Genomic DNA, 18,821 nt, shown 5'->3' with positions numbered 1-18,821 from the left:
TTCTAGAAACAAAACATCTTATTCTTTTGAGAAGTAGGGAATTCATTGAAAACATGGATTATGTCCGAAACCATCCATACAATGTGCTGAACCGAGGTTGTGCCCTATATCTCTTCGTTGAGTTCTTCCAAAGAAATGTGGCTTATTAAGTTTATGAGAAATGTACATATCCCAGTGGTTAGTGCAGTGTTGTGTAGTTGACAAGTCCCAGGTTTGAAGCCATGTAAGATGTCTTGCATGCAATATAAAGCATTACGGAAGGAAATTATATTTCTATATATATATATATATATATAATGTTTGTTCAATCAAGATGCATGTGTATGCATATACACATGTAATTTGATTCATGGTGACCTCTTGCTGGTTCTAACCACTCTTGACATGCAAGGTTAAATCCACCCAATCTATTGATCCCACAACCTATGATGAACAATCAACCATCAGGTTGTATGTGTGTATCACAATCATATAATGATCCGACGAGAAAAGAATAGTATGAGGTGGAGAAAGAGGAGGACGACAAAGAAAGAAGACCGAGGAAAGCAGATAAGGTAAGAAGAGAACGAGGTGGAGAAAGAGGAGGACGAGAAAGGAAGAAGTTGAGCAAAGAAGAGAAAGTAAAAAGAGTACTAGGTGGAGAAAGAGGAGGCGAGAAAAAAAAAGGAAAACTTGGAAAAAGAGTAAAAATTTAATCTTTTGGTTTATAGCTATGAGTTGTTTGGCATGAAACTAAGTGAGACATTTACACTCGTTTTATGGATATCGTTAATGATCTAAAAGCATTTGGTAAAATTTTTTTTGATTTTAAACTTCTTAACAAGATATTAAGATCTCTTCCAAAAATTTGGGATCATAAAGTAACAACAATACAAGAAGCAAAAGACCTAAATAACTTTCCGCTTAAAAAACTTATCAACTCCTTGATGACCTATTAAATAACATGCATAACACATGATGAATTTGAGAACAACTTTCCAAAGAACAAGAAGGACATGACACTTAAAACCAAAGAAGGCCACTTGGGTGAAAAGTCAAGTGACGATGATGATGATGATTACTTGGCACTTCTTACAAGAAGGTTTAAAAAAATTCTTAAAAAAGAAAAAAACAAAACAAGACACTAAGAACAAAAATAAACTCGAAAAGAACCAAATAATTTGCTTCAAATGTAAAAAATCGAGGTATTTCAAAAATAAATATCCCCAAGTGAAAGAAAATTATCAAAGAAAAAGAAGACGCTCAAAGCAACTTGGGATAATTCAAGTGCATCCAAAGACGAAGAACCGATCAACAAAAATAAAGTTGTAAATTATGCTTTAATGGTGCTCAATGACGAGGTAAGTGACTCGATTTAATCTCATTTAGCTTATGATGATTTACTTATTGCTTTTAATGATCCATACGATGAATGTAAGCTGCTTGGTAAAAAATACAAGTTGTTAAAAAAGGAGCATGCTTCTTGAATTTGATAAATTAAAAAATGAGCATGATAATAATATGTTAGCTTCTTGCACTAAGTGTGATAAGATAGATTCACTTAAGAAAGAAAATATCTTACTATAAGAAATATTAATTTTTTTTAAAATAGGTAATAAATCTCTAAACATGATCCTTGCTAATAAGGATCATGTTCATAGGAAGGAATTGGCTTTGTGAGTAACACTCAACAAAAGCCAATTATCTTTATTAAAGGACCTACATTACACACGTTTTACTTAGAGAAAAATATAATTTTTATGGAAAATATGATCATTTTATCTACAAATGTCTATTTAAAAGGTCTAGTCCACATAAATTAGTTTGGATTGCTAAAGGAACCATAAATCATTCAATGATAGGTAGATCTATTTATGAGGGACCCAAGGTTAAATGGGTACTTAAAAGAAAATATTCTTTTTTTATAGATATATCTACAATTACAAGATACGAGCAAGAGATGATACCTTGATGGTGAATGCTCATGGTAAATGACCGGAGATTCAACATACTTCTCTAAGCTCACTAGTTAAGACAAAGGATTTGCAACCTTCGAGCAACAACAAAGAAAAAAATATTGGCAAACGAAATATATGTAATAAATCAAACCTTTTAATTAAAAATATTTTATTAGTAAATGGTTTAAAATATAACTTACTAAGCATTAGTGTGATAAAGATTATAACATCAAATTTGAATATAATGCAATCTAATACTTGTATTATAGAAATACCACATATAAATAGATCTTTGATTGCCTTAACGACCACCGATGTCTGTGCTATTGATCTTGATGAGTTTTGTAATGAAACTTGATTTTCGGTTTTAAATGATGCTGCATAGCTTTGGTATAGAAGATTAGGTCATGCAAGTATGAAACTAATTTTATAAATTATAACTAAAAAACTAGTAAAAGATATGTCTAAAATTAAATTTATCAAAGATAAAGTTTGTGTTGCATGTCAACTAGAAAAACAAATAAAAAGTAGTTTCAAATTAAAGAATCAAATAAGCACCTCTATACCACTATAATTGATCGATATTGATTTATTTGGACCAATTGATACAACAAGCCTATGAGGTAGTAAATATGTCTTGTAATAGTTGATGATTATAGTATATACACTTAAACATACTTCTTGGCACATAAAAATAATTATTTTAAATATTTTTAAAATTTTATAAATTAGTTTAAAATAAAAAGGGTTTTATGATTGCCTTTATTCGAAGTGATCATGGTAGTGAATTTCAAAATCATCATTTTAAAAATTTTTGTGATCTAAATGGGTATAACCATAACTTCTCCACTCTAAGAAACTCTCAACAAAATGAAGTTGTTGAGAGAAAAAAATAGGAGTTTACAAGAAATGATAAGAATATTGCTTAATGAGCATAGCCTACCCAAATATTTTTAGGCCGAAAATATTAACACAACATATTATGTCATGAACAGGGTTCTTGTTAGACCATTACTTTCCAAAATTCCCTATGAATTATAGAATAACAAAAGACCTAATATTTTATATTTTAAAATTTTTTATTGTAATTATTTTATTTTAAATAAAAAAATACCTTAGAAAAGTTTGATGTAAAATTCGATGAAGGCATTTTTCTTGGTTACTCATTTATGGCTAAAGCTTTTCGTATCTTTAATAAAAGAACTTTGGTTATAAAGGGAATCTATTTATATTATTTTTAATAAGCTTTTCAAATTTAATAAAAATAATTTTAATGTTTTAAATTTGTATGAAAACTCTCCTCCCCCAAGTAACTTGGATGCATGTTCTTCTAAAGAATCATTATCTAAAGATTAGAAGTACGTAGATGTTCATCCTAAGGAGCTAATAATTGAAGGCACATAAAAAGTGTTCAAACTTATTTTTCTTTTAAAAATTTTGTGTGAATGCAGCCTTTTTAACTCAAATTGAACCAAAATGCATTGACGAAGCCCTAAAAGATGATTCATGGGTTATTGCAATACAAGAGAAGTTAAATTAATTTGAGAGAAATTGGGTGTGGTAGCTTGTTCCCAGACTTAGTGACCATTTAGTAATTGGTATTAAATGATCTTTAAAAATAGTAAGATAAACTTGGTATCGTAGTTTAAAACATGGCTAGATTAGTAGCCAAATGTTGAAGAAACATTCGCTCTTGTGGCTAGGCTTGAAGCCATAAGGATTCTCCTTGCCTATGCTAGTTGTAATAATTTTAAGTTATTTCAAATATATGTTAAAAGTGCTTTTCTTAATGACTTCATTTTCGAAGAAGTTTATGTTAAACAATCACTCGAATTTGAGAATACCAATTTTTTTAATCATGTTTTTAAGTTGTCTAAGGTTCTCTATAGTTTGAAATAAGCCCCAAGGGCTTGGTATAAGAGACTTAGTTCTTTTCTAATTATGAATGATTTTTTGAAAGGCAAGGTTGATACCATATTATTTATTAAATATTTTAAAAATAATTTTTTTATAGTTCAAATTTATATTGATGATATTATTTTTAATTCTACGAACGAGTCTTTATGTGAATATTTTACCGGAAGTATGAGCCAAGAATTCGAAATGAGCTTAATGGGCGAATTATTTTTTTTTAGATTGTAAATTAAGAAACTAAGTGATGAAATTTTTTAGTCAAACTAAATATGCTTTAGATCTATTCAAATGGTTCAATAAGTTAGTTGTAAGGCTATTAACGCACCAATAAGCACTTCCATAAAGTTAGATATGGACCATGATAGAGAAAATTTTAATCAAAAAACTTATAGGGGTATGATAGGTAGTTAACTATATCTCACCGCAATTAGACCGAACATTATGTTTAGTGTTGGATTATGTGCTATATTTCAATCTAATCCCAAGCAATCTCACCTAAAAGCTGTTAAGAGAATTTTTAAATATCTAAAAGGAACTCCTAATCTAGGATTATGGTATTCAAAATTTAAAAACTTTGAATTAATTGCTTATATCGATGTAGATTTTGCTGGATGTAGAGTAAATAGAAAAAACACATCACAGACATGTCAATTTTTAGGTCATGCACATGTCTCTTGGTCTTCCAAGAAACAAAACTCGGTTGCATTATCTACGGCCGAAGTTTAGTATATAGTATTCAGTGCATATTGTGCTCAAGTTATATTGATAAAAAATATATTAGAAAATTATGAAATTCACTTAAAAAATATATCTATAAAATATGATAACACTAGTGCAATATGTTTAACAAAAAATCTCATTCAATACTCTAGAACTAAATATATTGACATTAAATATTATTTTATTAGAGATCATGTTAATAATCATGATATATCTTTAGAATGTATTGATACAAAACATCAATTAGTTGATATTTTTATAAAACCTTTAAACGAGGAACAATTTGATTTTATTATAAGAGAATTAGGTACATTAAATTTTCCAAATACATGAATTCCTCTATACATTTTTTTGGATTTTTCGTAACTTGAGTTTTCTTTTTAAATCGAGATCGTTTCCTTCGTTCCTTCTTCTTGCAATTCACTAAAGAAGAGGTTTAATTCATGAACTTTTGGTAAACTTGATCTTTTATGAATCCTTCTTCCTTCTATTTGTAAGAATTGAGATTTAATTCATGAATTTTTAGTATGCATATTTTGATCTTTTATGATGAATCATTTCTCTTTGCGATAGTAAAAGCTTGATTAAATGAAACTTATTTTTAATGGATTTGATTTGGTTCAAATTCTTTCATGGATTTGGTTTTTATAATTTGATTTTTCTTATGATGAATGAATTCATCCTTTATTAGAAGAGAATTAGACATGTTAAATCTTCCAAATGCATGAATTTCTCTATATATTTTTTGGATATCTTGATTTTTCATAACTTGAGTTTTCTTTTTAAATCGAGATCATTTCCTTCGTTCCTTCTTCTTGCAATTCACAAAAGAAGAGATTTGATTCATGGATTTTTGATAAACTTGACCTTTTATAAATCCTTCTTCCTTCTATTTACAAGAATAGAGATTTGATTTATGAATTTTTAGTATACACATTTTGATCTTTTATGATGAATCATTTCTCTTTGCGATAGTAGAAGCTTGATTAAATGAAACTTATTTTTCATGGCTTTGATTTGGTTCAAATCCTTTCATGGATTTGGTTCTTATAATTTGATTTTTCTTGTGATGAATGAATTCATCTTTTATTCTTCTTCCTCTTCTTATTTTTATGACAAAAGGAAGAAAGAAACTTGCACATGAAGAACCAAAAAATGCTTGCACATCTAAAGCAAAAATGATAACTTGCCCATTTCAAAAGCAAAATTAGTTATCTTATAAAGTTTTTGCTTGTTTGCATAAATGGATGAAAAAATTAGTTGTATAGTTTACAATACTTGCACAAATCGTTGAATGATTCTTCCTTTTGTTGATGACAAATGGGGAGAAACGATGAAAGTTTTGAAATCACACCCAAAATAATGTTAATTATGTTATTATGCATGATGTGATGAAATTGTGCATGTTATACTTTGATGACTTGAAAGTATAATGATGTATTGAAATTTTGGTATGATATATTATATTTGATCACTATAATCGAAATTGTTTCACTTGAATTCAAATGTTGTGATTCATTTTAAATTCAAGTATGTTTTATCTCAATATGACATATAGACAGGGGGAGTTAAGGTTAACTCCGTCATCAATTGGTTGTCATCATCAAAATGAGGAAGATTGTTGAATCTCGAATTTTGATGATTAAATCAATTTATGAATTAATAATCTAATCCATGCATTGAGATAAGTGATGCCGGACTAACTATGATCATGAGATAGTCAAAATGATTAAAGAAGAATCCAATGATGGGTCGGAGTCGATGATTGGGCATCGGGTCGGATGAATCAGGTATGATACACCAAAGGATTTGATGATGTAGTGAAAGCTCGCTGGAAGTTTATTAGGAGTTTGTCGAAAGCTCGTCGGAAGTTCACCAGGAGTTTACCAAAAGCTCGTCGGAAGATCGCTGAGAGTTCTCTGAAAGTTCACTAAGAGTTCGATCGAACAATTGACGCGTTGGACAACTTAGATTCCTTGTATCGTAAATTGTTTTAGTCTTAACTATCATAGTTATGACTTTAATTTGAGTTAGTCTCGAGAGAAATCCTACTAACTCAATTAAGGGCCAATTGAGCTCTAAATAAGATTGAATTTGATCGATTGGATGGCTCATTCAGCCACTTGGAGCCTTGTCAGATGGTGGAACCGCCTGAGGCTTAGCCTCTTAGGTGGTCTAAGTGATGGTACCGCTCAAACCAGATGGTGGTACCACTGACAGTTAATGCTGCCATGTGGTGGTATCGCCCTGTTAGGCAGTGGTACCACTAGGGCTCGTCTGAGACTCTGTCAGACGGTGATACCACCCAGTATCAGTTTGCAAGCGATGGTACTGTCAGTACCCCAGAAACCTAGAATAAGATACTTTTATTCTATTTTTGAAGCCACTGGGGCTTATAAATATCACACTCTTTCGTGCATGAAAGAGCACGTAAAGTATGAACAAAAGTCTTGAGATTTTGATTGTAAAAGTGTTGAAAAAGTGCTAAATGTCCTTCTCTTCCTTCTTTAGTCTTGTGATCAATCTAAGAGATGTATGAGGCTTATAAAAGATTGTCTTCTAAACCTGTAAAACAAAGAAAGTGTTGTAATAGGGTGATTAGTCTTCGTCCATTGAAAGAAAATCGATAGTGGACATCAGTGGCCTCAACGGAGGAGGAATCGAGAATGAATATAGGTTACAATAATCGAACCACTATAAAATGGGTGTGTACTTTCTTGTTGTTTTTCATTACTGTTGTTTTCTACATTAATTGCTTATCACTCTTATTCTAAGTCAAGCACACTTTCGAAAAAAAAATTCGATATATTTTTATTTATTCCAAAGTTTCGAATCGATTTAATTTTTATAATAGCACTAATTCACTCGTCTATTAGTATCGATCCTAACAACAATAAGATCTCTCGAATGAGATACGAAGAAGACTCACGTATGTTTTTTTCTTTTATTTTTTAAGATTCCAAGGTGATTTGCATACTAGTTAGCTCACCCGAATCGATATGTACATGCAATAGCAAAATAGAAATCTCACATTCACTATAACAATCTATATAGTAAGAGTGACATCTTTTATATTAAAAGGTTAGAAGTTAATAAAAAAAATTCATACCTTTTACTTTATCATCTTTAGTTTATAGTTTCACTCCCAAAATACTTTTAAAATGAAACAATTTTGAGGATTAGACCTTTACTCCCAACTAAAAAAGAAAATTATTTATTTTTTTTAAATATACAATATATTTTTTGGACATAATTTAAATTTAGTGACCCACGATATATGGTTGCACAATCCATATTGAAAGATGTGAGACTATATCTCATTATTATATATTACATTCACATTTGATGTCAACCTGAATAAATATAAATATAAATATATATATATATATATATATATATATTAAAATAAAGCTAGTCATTAGCACCAACATTATAAATTGCAATGATCACCCTATGCCAACTAGATAATCTCATTTTGTTACACTTAAAAACAAAAAATTGAAGGCAAAATACATCACCAACTAATTATTATTATTATTATTATTATTTTCCTTTCAAAAAATTGAAGGCAAAAAAAAAGGTGGGACCCACACCTAGAATGACATTTTTTTGTTTTCCCTTCTTTCTTTTGAGATGTAATATAAATTTTTTAGTGAGTTGTTGGGTTAGGGTTAGGAATTGCTATAAATGACACCCAAAAGTGACCTTCTTCCCCCTCTAGTTGGGTATTTTGGTATTTGGGCGACTTGTGTGGGCTTGGGTGGGGTTTTCATCTCATATTTTGTGGTCGTCTCCGTTTCGGAGTTGGGGGGAAAACCGAATTGGAGACGTGAGCGCTTCAAATCCCCGCCATCCCCCGTCGATTTCATCCCAATCGGTAATCTCTCCCTCTCCTCCGCTCCCCCACCGCGGTTTCGCCGATCGTACTTCGCCGCCTGTTACGGCCGCTGCCCGCAAAACCGCGTGCCGTTTAGGGTTTCTATAGGTTCGCGCGCTCCGAGACTTCTGCGGCGTTTGCTGGCCTTCTTTGGGTGCGATTGTTCTACGGGCTTTCTCGTTTCTTCTTGCTGAATACGTTCGTTCTCTTCCTTCCGTGCTTTGTTCTCAAGTTTGGTGTTTTGGAACCAGGAGATCGTTCCGGTTTAGCTCGAAAATTAGTCTTGACGCCTTCTTTGCAATGCCAGCATGTTGGAGTTCGTATATGTCGTTTTTAGTTAGAATGTCGAACTTTGGTTTCGTTTCCCCTGGAAATCGCTTCCTTTTGTGTTCTTCTTCCGGGGGAGAGGATCCGATGAATGTAGTCAGGCTGAAACTTCTTATCGCTCAATGTTTGACTCTTTACTTTCCTTTTATTATGTTATTAGGGTTGAGGCGATTCGTTGGTCTGCTGTATCGAAGGAATTATGCGAGTTTCTAACTGTGCTGTAGTTTAAGTTTACTTTGGCCTCGTGCAGTGAGATGTAAGAGGAAGGGGGAGCATTCTGATTGTCGGAAAGAAGGTCTGAGAATGGAATGCAACAAGGATGAGGCCCTCAGGGCAAAAGAGATTGCTGAAAAGAAGTTCCTGGAAAGGGATTTAAATGGTGCCAAGAAGTTTGCCTTGAAGGCTCAAAATCTCTTTCCGGCACTGGAGGGCATTTGCCAGATGATAGCAACTCTAGATGTTTATCTTGCCTCAGAAGAAATAGCTGTCGGTGAGAAGGATTGGTATGCAATTCTCAGTCTCAGTGTTTCGGCAAATGAAGATACAGTGAAGAAACAGTATAGGAAGTTGGCTCTCCAGCTTCATCCTGACAAGAACAGATCTGTTGGTGCTGAAGGTGCTTTTAAGCTCATTTCAGAGGCATGGAGTGTCTTATCTGACAAGTCTAGGAGAATGCTGTACGACCGAAAGAGAAGTGCTAAAGGGTTTTCACAGAAGACTTCCCAACCAAACAAAAATAACAATGTTCCTAGTAATGCAAATGGGTTTTATAACTTTGTCAACACTGCTGCATCAAAGGCACAGACTGTGAAGAAAAGCACTTATGTGACTCCAGCAACTGTGCATCCTTCATCTGAGCCTCCGGTGCCAGAAACATTTTGGACATGTTGTAATAGGTGCAAGATGCAGTATGAGTATCTGAGGTGGTATCTTAATCATACTCTTCTTTGTCCAAACTGCTATGAGCCCTATCTAGCTAAAGAAACACAGAGTCCTGCCAATGGTTGTAATTCCTCGGTCCCTTGTTCTGCTTCTCAGCAGCGTCACTTAAACTCTGACCATAACACAACTAGCAAAAATGCTCATGGTCTGGGGAGAAGTAATTCAACTTTTCCAGGCATGGAAACTTCAAGATTCCAGAATGGAGCAAATCTGGGTTCATGCAAAAACTTCCAGTGGGGCCCTTTTTCTAGAACTGCAGGAGTTGCAAGTGTGATTGCCTCATCAGCTGCCACTGCACAGGCTGCAAATCTCGACCATCAGACTTATGACAAAGTGAGAAGAGAGCATGAAGAGACAAAAGCAGCAGCTAGGAGGGATGATACTATTCACAGGAAGAATAGTGCCCCAAAGAGGAATGCTAATGCATGTGGGATCCTTAATGCAGGACCAAATGTTAGTTTACCCACAAAAAGAGGACGAGGCATTGGTGATAACTCAACAGAACAGCTTGGTGCATCTGAAACAAATAGGATGAGTGGAGTTCTTGGAGACTTTAAGTTCAGAATGGGTGTGAGACATGACAACTTAGGTAGAGAATTTTCTCATATGGATATTCGAACTATGTTGATTGAAATGAGTAAGTTAGCAATCGATAAGAAGATAGCAGAGTGGAAATCTGCTGCCACTGTGAAAATTGATGCAAAAGAAAATGCTAAAAAGAAACAAAAACTGGGTGAAACTGACAAAGAAGAGGTAAATGATGTGGTTCATGGGGATGCCACTAATCAAGACAGATCAGTTGAGTCTGTGACCAACACCAAACAGTTTACCATTGAGAAGAATTCATCAGATGTCCAATCTGCTGATTCAGATAATGAGAACAATGAACCTGTGTCGATTGATGTTCCTGATCCAGATTTTCATGATTTTGATCATGACCGTTCTGAGCGATCTTTTGGAAGTGATCAAATATGGGCCACTTATGATGACGAGGATGGTATGCCTCGTTATTATGCGCTGGTTCAGCAAGTTATTTCTTTGAAACCTTTCAAGGTGCGCATGAGCTTTCTCACTTCAAGGTCCAATAGTGAGTTTGGGCCTCTGAATTGGGTTGCATCTGGTTTTGCAAAAACCTGTGGTGATTTCAGGATTGGACGATATGAGGTGAATGATACAGTTAATATCTTTTCACATAAAGTCAAGTGGGAAAAGGGTCCCCGTGGTGTCATCAAAATTATTCCAAGAAAAGGTGAAACTTGGGCTCTCTACAGAAATTGGTCTCCAAAATGGAATGAACATACTCCTGATGATATCATCTATAAGTATGACATGGTAGAAGTCCTTGAAGACTATAGTGAAGAAGAGGGTGTATCTGTAATCGCTTTAGCAAAAGTATCTGGATTTAGAACAGTATTTCGTCGTCACATGGATCCAAAGGAATCAAAGAGAATCCCAAAAGAAGAAATGTTTCGGTTTTCACATCAAGTGCCTTCTTATTTACTGACTGGTGAAGAGGTTGAGAATGCTCCGAAGGGTTTCTTTGAGCTGGACCCTGCAGCAACTCCTTTGGAGCTTCTTCAAAAAATCTGTGAAAGCAAAAAGGAAGTGGCATTGGAGGCTGTTGAACAGGCAGTCAACTAGTAGCTGTTGCCTTGGTATTTGTTAGAACTTTCAGAATCATGTCAATCCAAGTCCATTTCGACATTTAGTTTCTGTTGCTGTATAGTATCAAAGGGTATATAATTTCAAAGATTTTACAGTTGGCGACTGGGACAAAGTTGCTGGATGAAGAGTTGTTTTTGCAGTTACTTGTAATAGGTGTCTGGCAATGGTTTTGTCTGCAATAGGAAGATAGCTGAGACTTCAAAAAAATCCGTTGAATACAGATTGCAGAGATTAAAGACTTTGCTTACTACAGCTTTTGCAGGTGTTTCCTTCAGAGATTGATACTTTGCGATTGGTAAGATGACCGCCACAGTCTCCTATTTATTGTACTTGGATGATTCATGCAGAATCTGTATATATTCCACTAATTTTCTATTTCTTCGTGATGTCCTTCTTGTATTCTTAGGTGAAGAAAATTGCATTTATTTTTTCTTTTATTTCTTTTATCTGGCATACTTTTTTTCTCATAGGAGACTGAAACCACATCCTGATGCTACTTTATTAAATGTTGTTTTCCTCAATGTTGTTAAGTATTACCTTAATGGCATTTTCATGCTGAATTGGTGGACCATAATTATCAATTTTGATATACACTTTCTTGTTCGTTTTCTGGAGAGGCATAGCTATTTGTTGTCTTCTCATGTCTTCTGGAATGTTATTAATTTTGATATACTCATTCATGAACGTTTTCTGGAGAGGCATAGCTATTTTTATCCTCATAGATGCCCAGATTGTTATCTATGTGGGAGTTATAGCTGTTGGCTTGAGATGCTTGCAAGCAAGCAGCACTATGTTGATCACATTTGCCAAACTTAAAGTTTGAAGGCTTTTAAAGAATTGGATCCAGATTGAATGAATCCTGTTTTACTATATATGTAAGTGCTCATCTTCTAGCTCATGAGTGAATGAATATTTATGGAGTTGAAGCATGCTGTTCCTCTGCATGTGAGACAATTGATAATCAACAGTGGATCTGTTTGAATGTCTCCTCCCCTATTTTTTAATATTCTTTTTTTTCTCTGCCCTTCCTTCTCTTCTATTTTTTACTGTTGGATATAAACCTGCCCCTGACCCTTTTACCTAGACATGTTCGAAGTTCTAAGTAATCAAATAAAACATACCAAAGACAACTGACCATTAAAAATATAAGTCACTGCTACCAAATTGCTATAATAACAGACAATAGCTACATAACTGCATGGCATTGCTACAATATCACAGATTACTGCTACAACACCATCGTCCTCCAACATGGTATATCTACCTTCATGGTTGTGTTATTAACCCATCCAGCACAAACAGAATCTGCTATCACTAAATTTAGCTTCAAGGCCAGTTGTTGGATAAATTTGACTGAACAAAAATACTTATTAACCCATCCAGCACAAACAGAATCTGCTATCACTAAATTTAGCTTCAAGGCCAGTTGTTGGATAAATTTGACTGAACAAAAATACTTATTAACCCATCCAGCACAAACAGAATCTGCTATCACTAAATTTAGCTTCAAGGCCAGTTGTTGGATAAATTTGACTGAACAAAAATACTTATTAACCCATCCAGCACAAACAGAATCTGCTATCACTAAATTTAGCTTCAAGGCCAGTTGTTGGATAAATTTGACTGAACAAAAATACTTATTAACCCATCCAGCACAAACAGAATCTGCTATCACTAAATTTAACTTCAAGGCCAGTTGTTGGATAAATTTGACTGAACAAAAATACTTATTAACCCATCCAGCACTAACAGAATCTGCTATCACTAAATTTAGCTTCAAGGCCAGTTGGATAAATTTGACCTAACAAAAATACTTATGAAGAATGGCCTGGACAATAAACGTTAATTGTAAATTTTTCAATTGATCATAACGTTCTGCAAATTTAGATAATTTTGGACTATTGACACTCATCTGCCCGCAAGATTGAAAAGCAATATGCTCAGTCATTTCAGGTCAGTAATGTTATCTGCCATCAACTTAATAATTGACAGTTGCATTTAATGTTTAAATCAGGCATGACGGAGTGGTAGCCCTTGTAGACTTTGCCCCAGTCCTGTATTAATCTTGCCACTCTAATAGTAAGTGATTCAAGAGATTTCTGCATCTTCTGGCAATAGTGTCATTCCCCAATATTTTACAATTATACTGCCAAGAAGAGTTATTAGATGCAGAATCACTTCAGTTCAGTAGGAAATAGGGACTGCAAACCTATTGTCTACAGTGGTCAGCTGTTCTTCTAAACCCATTAGGATGGCTCCCATGAGGTAAAGACGAAATAGACTTGAATGGGTGATCACAATAAACAAAATGCTACTTTTGTTTGTATGGGCAAGAATATTGTGTTTACTATTATGGAATAGTTATATCTTGATTTCACTAGTTATTTATTATTTTTATTAGCGATTATGTTCCTTTTTTGGTATGGTCCACTTGAAACATTGCTCAAGTAGTCTCTCTCTTAAGACATGCACAGACACATCCCTCTCTCCTGACGATTAAAATGGCATGTTTTGTTGATTCTCCTTTTGATTGTCACTTGTGCTGTATCAAGTTTACAGTTGAGCTTTAAGACCCAGAACATGGTTATGTGACAGTAATGGAGCCACGGGTGGTTAGATTCACATGGACAAGAGAATAAAAAATAAGGTAAGATATACTAGGTGTGGTTTCATAACTACCAACTTAAGCTTTTCAATCGTATTCCAATTACCATGTTAATCATCTTGTCAGTTTGGTATTTGCATCATTGGATCTCATTGTTCTTGGTTATGTCGACTGATGGATGCTATGTGTGTCAACCTTTAAATGATGATGGCTAGACTATAAGGTACATTGAGTCAAGGATTTCATAGTTTACTTACGGATTGGCTTGTGAAAGGAAGTGTGATTATGTGGTTTGATAGTCTCACATTAAAGGGAGATTGTTAGCACATGTGGCAGTGGTTACTGGTTACTCCCATGTGGTTAAGAAAAAGCAAACTCAGCAAGATACTCTAGGTGTTGGCACATAATTTATGAGCTTCAGTTTTTTGAATTTATTGTACTCCGGTTACAATATTGATGCCCTTGCCAATTTGGTATTTTCACTCCCGATAAGGAAAGATCTCCCTAACAAAGACAGGTTCAAATGGATTTCAAGATTGGTAAAACTTCAATCTATCTTTGGATGTGTTTGATTAGAACATTTTTCAACAACCATGCCTGTTATATTGATTCCTCAAATTATCACTCATCAAGCAAGCATTTGAACAAATAATACAAGAAGTCAAGTCTATCAGTGCCTACTTCAATGGATTGTGAATGCAAAATCATGGTCCTGGAATCACAGATAAAGCTCATTAAACATAGAGCATGTGATAAGATATAATGCTAAAGGTCACGAATAAATCATTATGTCACTAAGTTTGGAACTTGACATATATTGCTGGCAAAATGACTTCTACATTCAGGAATGGTTACATAGACTGTCATGTTGACAACAATAAGCCATGTTAGACATGTATGTATGTCAGAGCAGAACATCCCTTTGACTTAAGTTGTACTATTCCAATACCTGACAATATAACATGTAGGTACTCTTATGATTCAAAGGTTTCTTATTACCACCGCTAATTTTTCTTTCTTCCATAGTATAAGATGGATATTGTATTTTCTTTTGTATTTAGCTATCCTTCTCCATGCATCCTCTAACCTATATTTTCTTTCCTTGACAAATCGACTGTGTTGTATCTGCTTTTGTATCATTCAATACTGCCTAGAAGGTTAATCATCTCAATCTGCATTCTGTTGCTCAATGTCATTCTTGAGCATTATAATTGTGATAATTCTGAACCAAAAGTATATGCACCATGAAAAGCAACTAAATGCTTTTGCAGGCATCATGCTTGATGATTGTATGGCCAAACATAAGGATCCAGTAACCTCACATTACTATGATGAATCTTTTGGTAATAATTAAGCTGGGAAAAAAAATGATTCTCTGGCAGTGTGATCTTTGGATGAGATCAGTAGAGGAGTAAGTTGATAGTCTATTTTTGGTGGAATTTTGTCTTCAAAACATACAGGTTACATACTTTAGAAAGCATGAGAGCTTTGGGTTCAAGCTGCCATTTAGTCTTGAAGAAACTCTAAGGTAGTTCTATGAGATGAAAATTTTGAAGTGTGAAAAGATATGAAAAAACCTTTGGTGGTCATGACCCAAAATTGCTGTGGTTGGCTTTGGGATCAAAGTAGTTTAGATCATTATAAGCACAGATCAATATAGGATTGATGTTATTGTGTCACAAGATATTGAAGACCATTACTGATTTTTTTAAAAAACTTCTTTTGAATTATCTGAATTGTTTTTTTAACTTTTATTCTTTATGGACCCTGATTTTCATAATTTAGTCAAGAACACTAGATATTCTCAACAGATTTCCTTCCCAAGCAGGTCAGGGATTTGCTTCTATATAGAGTTTCTATTAGCATTAATCTGTTTTTTCTTAATGTCGATTCAAGGCAACTTGCCAACTTTGCATAGATATTATTTTGGCTGCTTATATGGAAGTTGTAACAGTGTGGCTTCTGGTTGTTGTTACTGTTTTCTGCTTATATGGAGCTTCATAAAGAGGCTATCTTTATTTTCATGCTTGACATTTTTAGTCAAGCTGTTGCCCTGTAGGTTATTGCAAATGCTTAATCTGGTAATGAATAATTTATTAGAGAAAGCAAATAGAAATAATCATGGACTAGTCAGTCAGTGGAACCAAACTTCAGCAGATTCAAGCATTGTGATACTATAAGTGTTACTGATTTTTGTGTATTTTATTATCTCAATACATTGAGGATGGTTTGTGTATTTTATTATCTGGTAACAAAAATCAGTAACAAAAATCAGTAACACTTATTATCTCAATACACAAAAATCAGTAACACTTTTGGTATCAGAGCATCGATGTTAATTTCTATAGTCTGACAGTGTTTGCACAAAATCATCCTTTTGCTTTGATGAACTGAATACTCCTTATTGTTAAGTTTTAGTTGCTTAAGTTTGTCATTTGTTTTTACTATACTAGGACCTATTTCTTATGGTCATTGTTACTAACTTTTTTTAAAGTTTTCTCATGTATCGAAAAAAGCAGAATGATTGGAAGTTGAAACATAGAAATTAACATGATTTTTTCTTTCCACAAGAATATAAATGTTTTGCATATGCTTCACTTCAATTAGCACTTCAATATTGTGCAAGAAAAATTAGATATTGATATTGATAATTAACATTGTCCCTAGAAGCAATTCAATTCAAACGATGCAGATTTTGTTACTATCAACATAAAAAATCAAAATCATATTTATATTTGAACATGCCAGTCTTATGCTTTTTTTCATGCCACACAACATAATTGGCTAAATTTTTTGTATCATCATTGTTTCATGGCTCAATAATAGATCATTTTATAATTTTGAAAATTTCTTAAGGAGAATTGAAGAAATAAAAAACAAACGCAGATGTATGAGACTAAGAGCTGGCTCTCTATTTTGATTCTACAAGGCTAATAAAATTCTTTTAAAGAGGGAAAATATAATATTTTCATTGTTCCATCCTAATGCTTGTGCCATAGGGCAAGAGTGTCATTACATCTGATGCTTGGATGACCATAAAAGGACACTCAAGATTTTTCATGTGAATCTGATTTATGATTTTGACTAGACGATGGGATGTGAATTATTCTTGTTGTTTATAGAATTTGTATGTTGCTGTTATGTTGACATGACTAATATTATGTTTTGCTGCCTTTAGGAAAACTCAGAGATAAGGGTAAAGAATTAACAAAATATTCTTTTGTGTTGATGACTTATCTTGGGAAAACTCAAATGCTAGTTGACCAAGACACAGATTGGTGCCTTATGATTTTTATAAAATATGAACCTTGAATTGTTATCTGTGATTCTTATCTTTATCTGAATTATGATTTAGAGAATTTGTTTAGTGACTTGACCTGGTGGAGAATTCAGCTAAAAATGGTACAGATTGTACAATCCAAAATACTGGTACTATACTTGTGTCGAGACTGATTGCCATACTAGTATTTAAAGCCATATTTAAGACATATTTTCATCTATTTCCTGTGTGCTCAGTTACTATTCTCTTTTATTTTTACAGCTTTTGAGCTGAATTGCCAGACTAAAGACAAGTTTTGGTGAATGCCCACCACCGTCTGCGCATAGCTGATAAAGCAAGCCCAGAGGTCTGGGCATGGTGGAATTTGACCCGGTTGCTTCTGGAGATTCATTCCCTGGGTTCTATGGCTGATGGGTATAGATTTTACCATGTTTCCCTCGTTAGTGCTTTGCTTGTTTCCATTCACATTGGAAACATCAAGGTAACAGGTTTAAGAAGATCATGGGAGTTTGTTATCGGTTGCTGATGATATACAACTAATGGTGGGTTTTGTTCCTCATTTGCCAGACCATGCTTTATACCATGGCTGTGAAATGGTTGATGATTGAAGACTCCTTGTTAAATTCCATCGATCATTCAACAGGAATTTTCCTTTCTCTTTTTACATATCTTAGTGTTTCTTTCAGTTGCATTTTGATCCACTCATATTGCCTTGCACTCAGAATATGAGGTTTTATTAATCTGACTTAAATACTTGGGTTTAAGGCTTGATGCCAGTGGTTATGGCCATGTTAAACCCTAAACTTAATTTGACCTTTTTAGATGCCAAGTGAGCTAGTTTATAGGTCTTAGCTTTTGTAGATAAAGTTCAACTTAATTGTCTGTCCAAGCACTAAAATTGGTGAGTTGGCTGTTATATTCTGAATGGTTTATTGCATCCATCAATGACATGCATGGAAGTCCTGCCTTCTTTTCCTCAGAAATGCTAGATTCCTGAGAATGTTAATGTCAACAAGCTAAAAGATTTTCTATATACTTTCTTGTCTCTGCAGAGCAATAAGGTAGCAAGAATGTTTTTCCTAATGTGTTTTCTACTTAAGATGCATCCATGTTTGAAATCTGTTTCTAGCTAGAGTTGCCACTCTCTCTTCCAGGATCTGTTACCTTATGCATCAATGTGTGTCAGTGGCAACATCGACCATCTGCCACAGGTATCCAACTTAATCTCTACTTTAATGCTGTCAATACACTAGCCTTTTACTCCCCATTCAACAACTGCTTCAGATTTTGTTATACCTACAATTTTTTTTATTGTGATTAGACGTTCAATTTTAGCTTCTGGAGGCTCCAAAAAAAATTATATTATCTTCATTCATTTCACGAGTTATTTCTGATCTAGAAGTCAAAATGGGGTTCACATGTTTATGACTATAGAAGAATGGTACGTGATATCTTATGTGTGTTTAGGTCGTGTGTATGTTTAACATTGGACGAGTTCAGAATCAGTTCATCTAGCTGATCATATGATTCATATATGTGTGTTTGAGAGAGAGA

The 18,821-nt window shown here is 33.9% G+C and overlaps 1 protein-coding gene across 4 annotated transcripts; it reads left to right on the top strand.

Annotated features, from left to right (window-relative positions):
• Nucleotides 1-8,309: 8,309 nt before the first annotated feature.
• LOC135652395 (uncharacterized) lies at nt 8,310-17,933 on the top strand. 4 transcript variants are annotated; one of them, XR_010502121.1, is made up of 4 exons: nt 8,318-8,556; nt 8,936-11,677; nt 13,935-14,029; nt 17,529-17,933. XR_010502121.1 is itself a non-coding variant. In XM_065173275.1 (2 exons), exon 2 carries the CDS (start codon nt 9,079-9,081, stop codon nt 11,356-11,358), a length of 2,280 nt encoding a protein of 759 aa, XP_065029347.1. In that variant the 5' UTR covers nt 8,318-8,556; nt 8,936-9,078; the 3' UTR covers nt 11,359-11,985. The 4 variants fall into 4 exon arrangements, 1 of the variants encoding a protein (XP_065029347.1); XR_010502122.1 differs by lacking the exon at nt 13,935-14,029 and having other exon boundaries at nt 8,310-8,448; XR_010502120.1 differs by lacking the exon at nt 13,935-14,029.
• The last annotated feature ends 888 nt before the right edge of the window (nt 17,934-18,821 follow it).

This window comes from Musa acuminata, chromosome BXJ3-11, assembly GCF_036884655.1.
Source record: "Musa acuminata AAA Group cultivar baxijiao chromosome BXJ3-11, Cavendish_Baxijiao_AAA, whole genome shotgun sequence".
Taxonomy (NCBI): domain Eukaryota; kingdom Viridiplantae; phylum Streptophyta; class Magnoliopsida; order Zingiberales; family Musaceae; genus Musa; species Musa acuminata.
This window is presented reverse-complemented; position numbering and strand designations above follow the sequence as displayed.

What these genes read in the sequence shown, in the direction of transcription:
- LOC135652395 (XM_065173275.1), top strand. Translation starts at nt 9,079, where the DNA reads ATGGAATGCAACAAGGATGAGGCCCTCAGGGCAAAAGAGATTGCTGAA.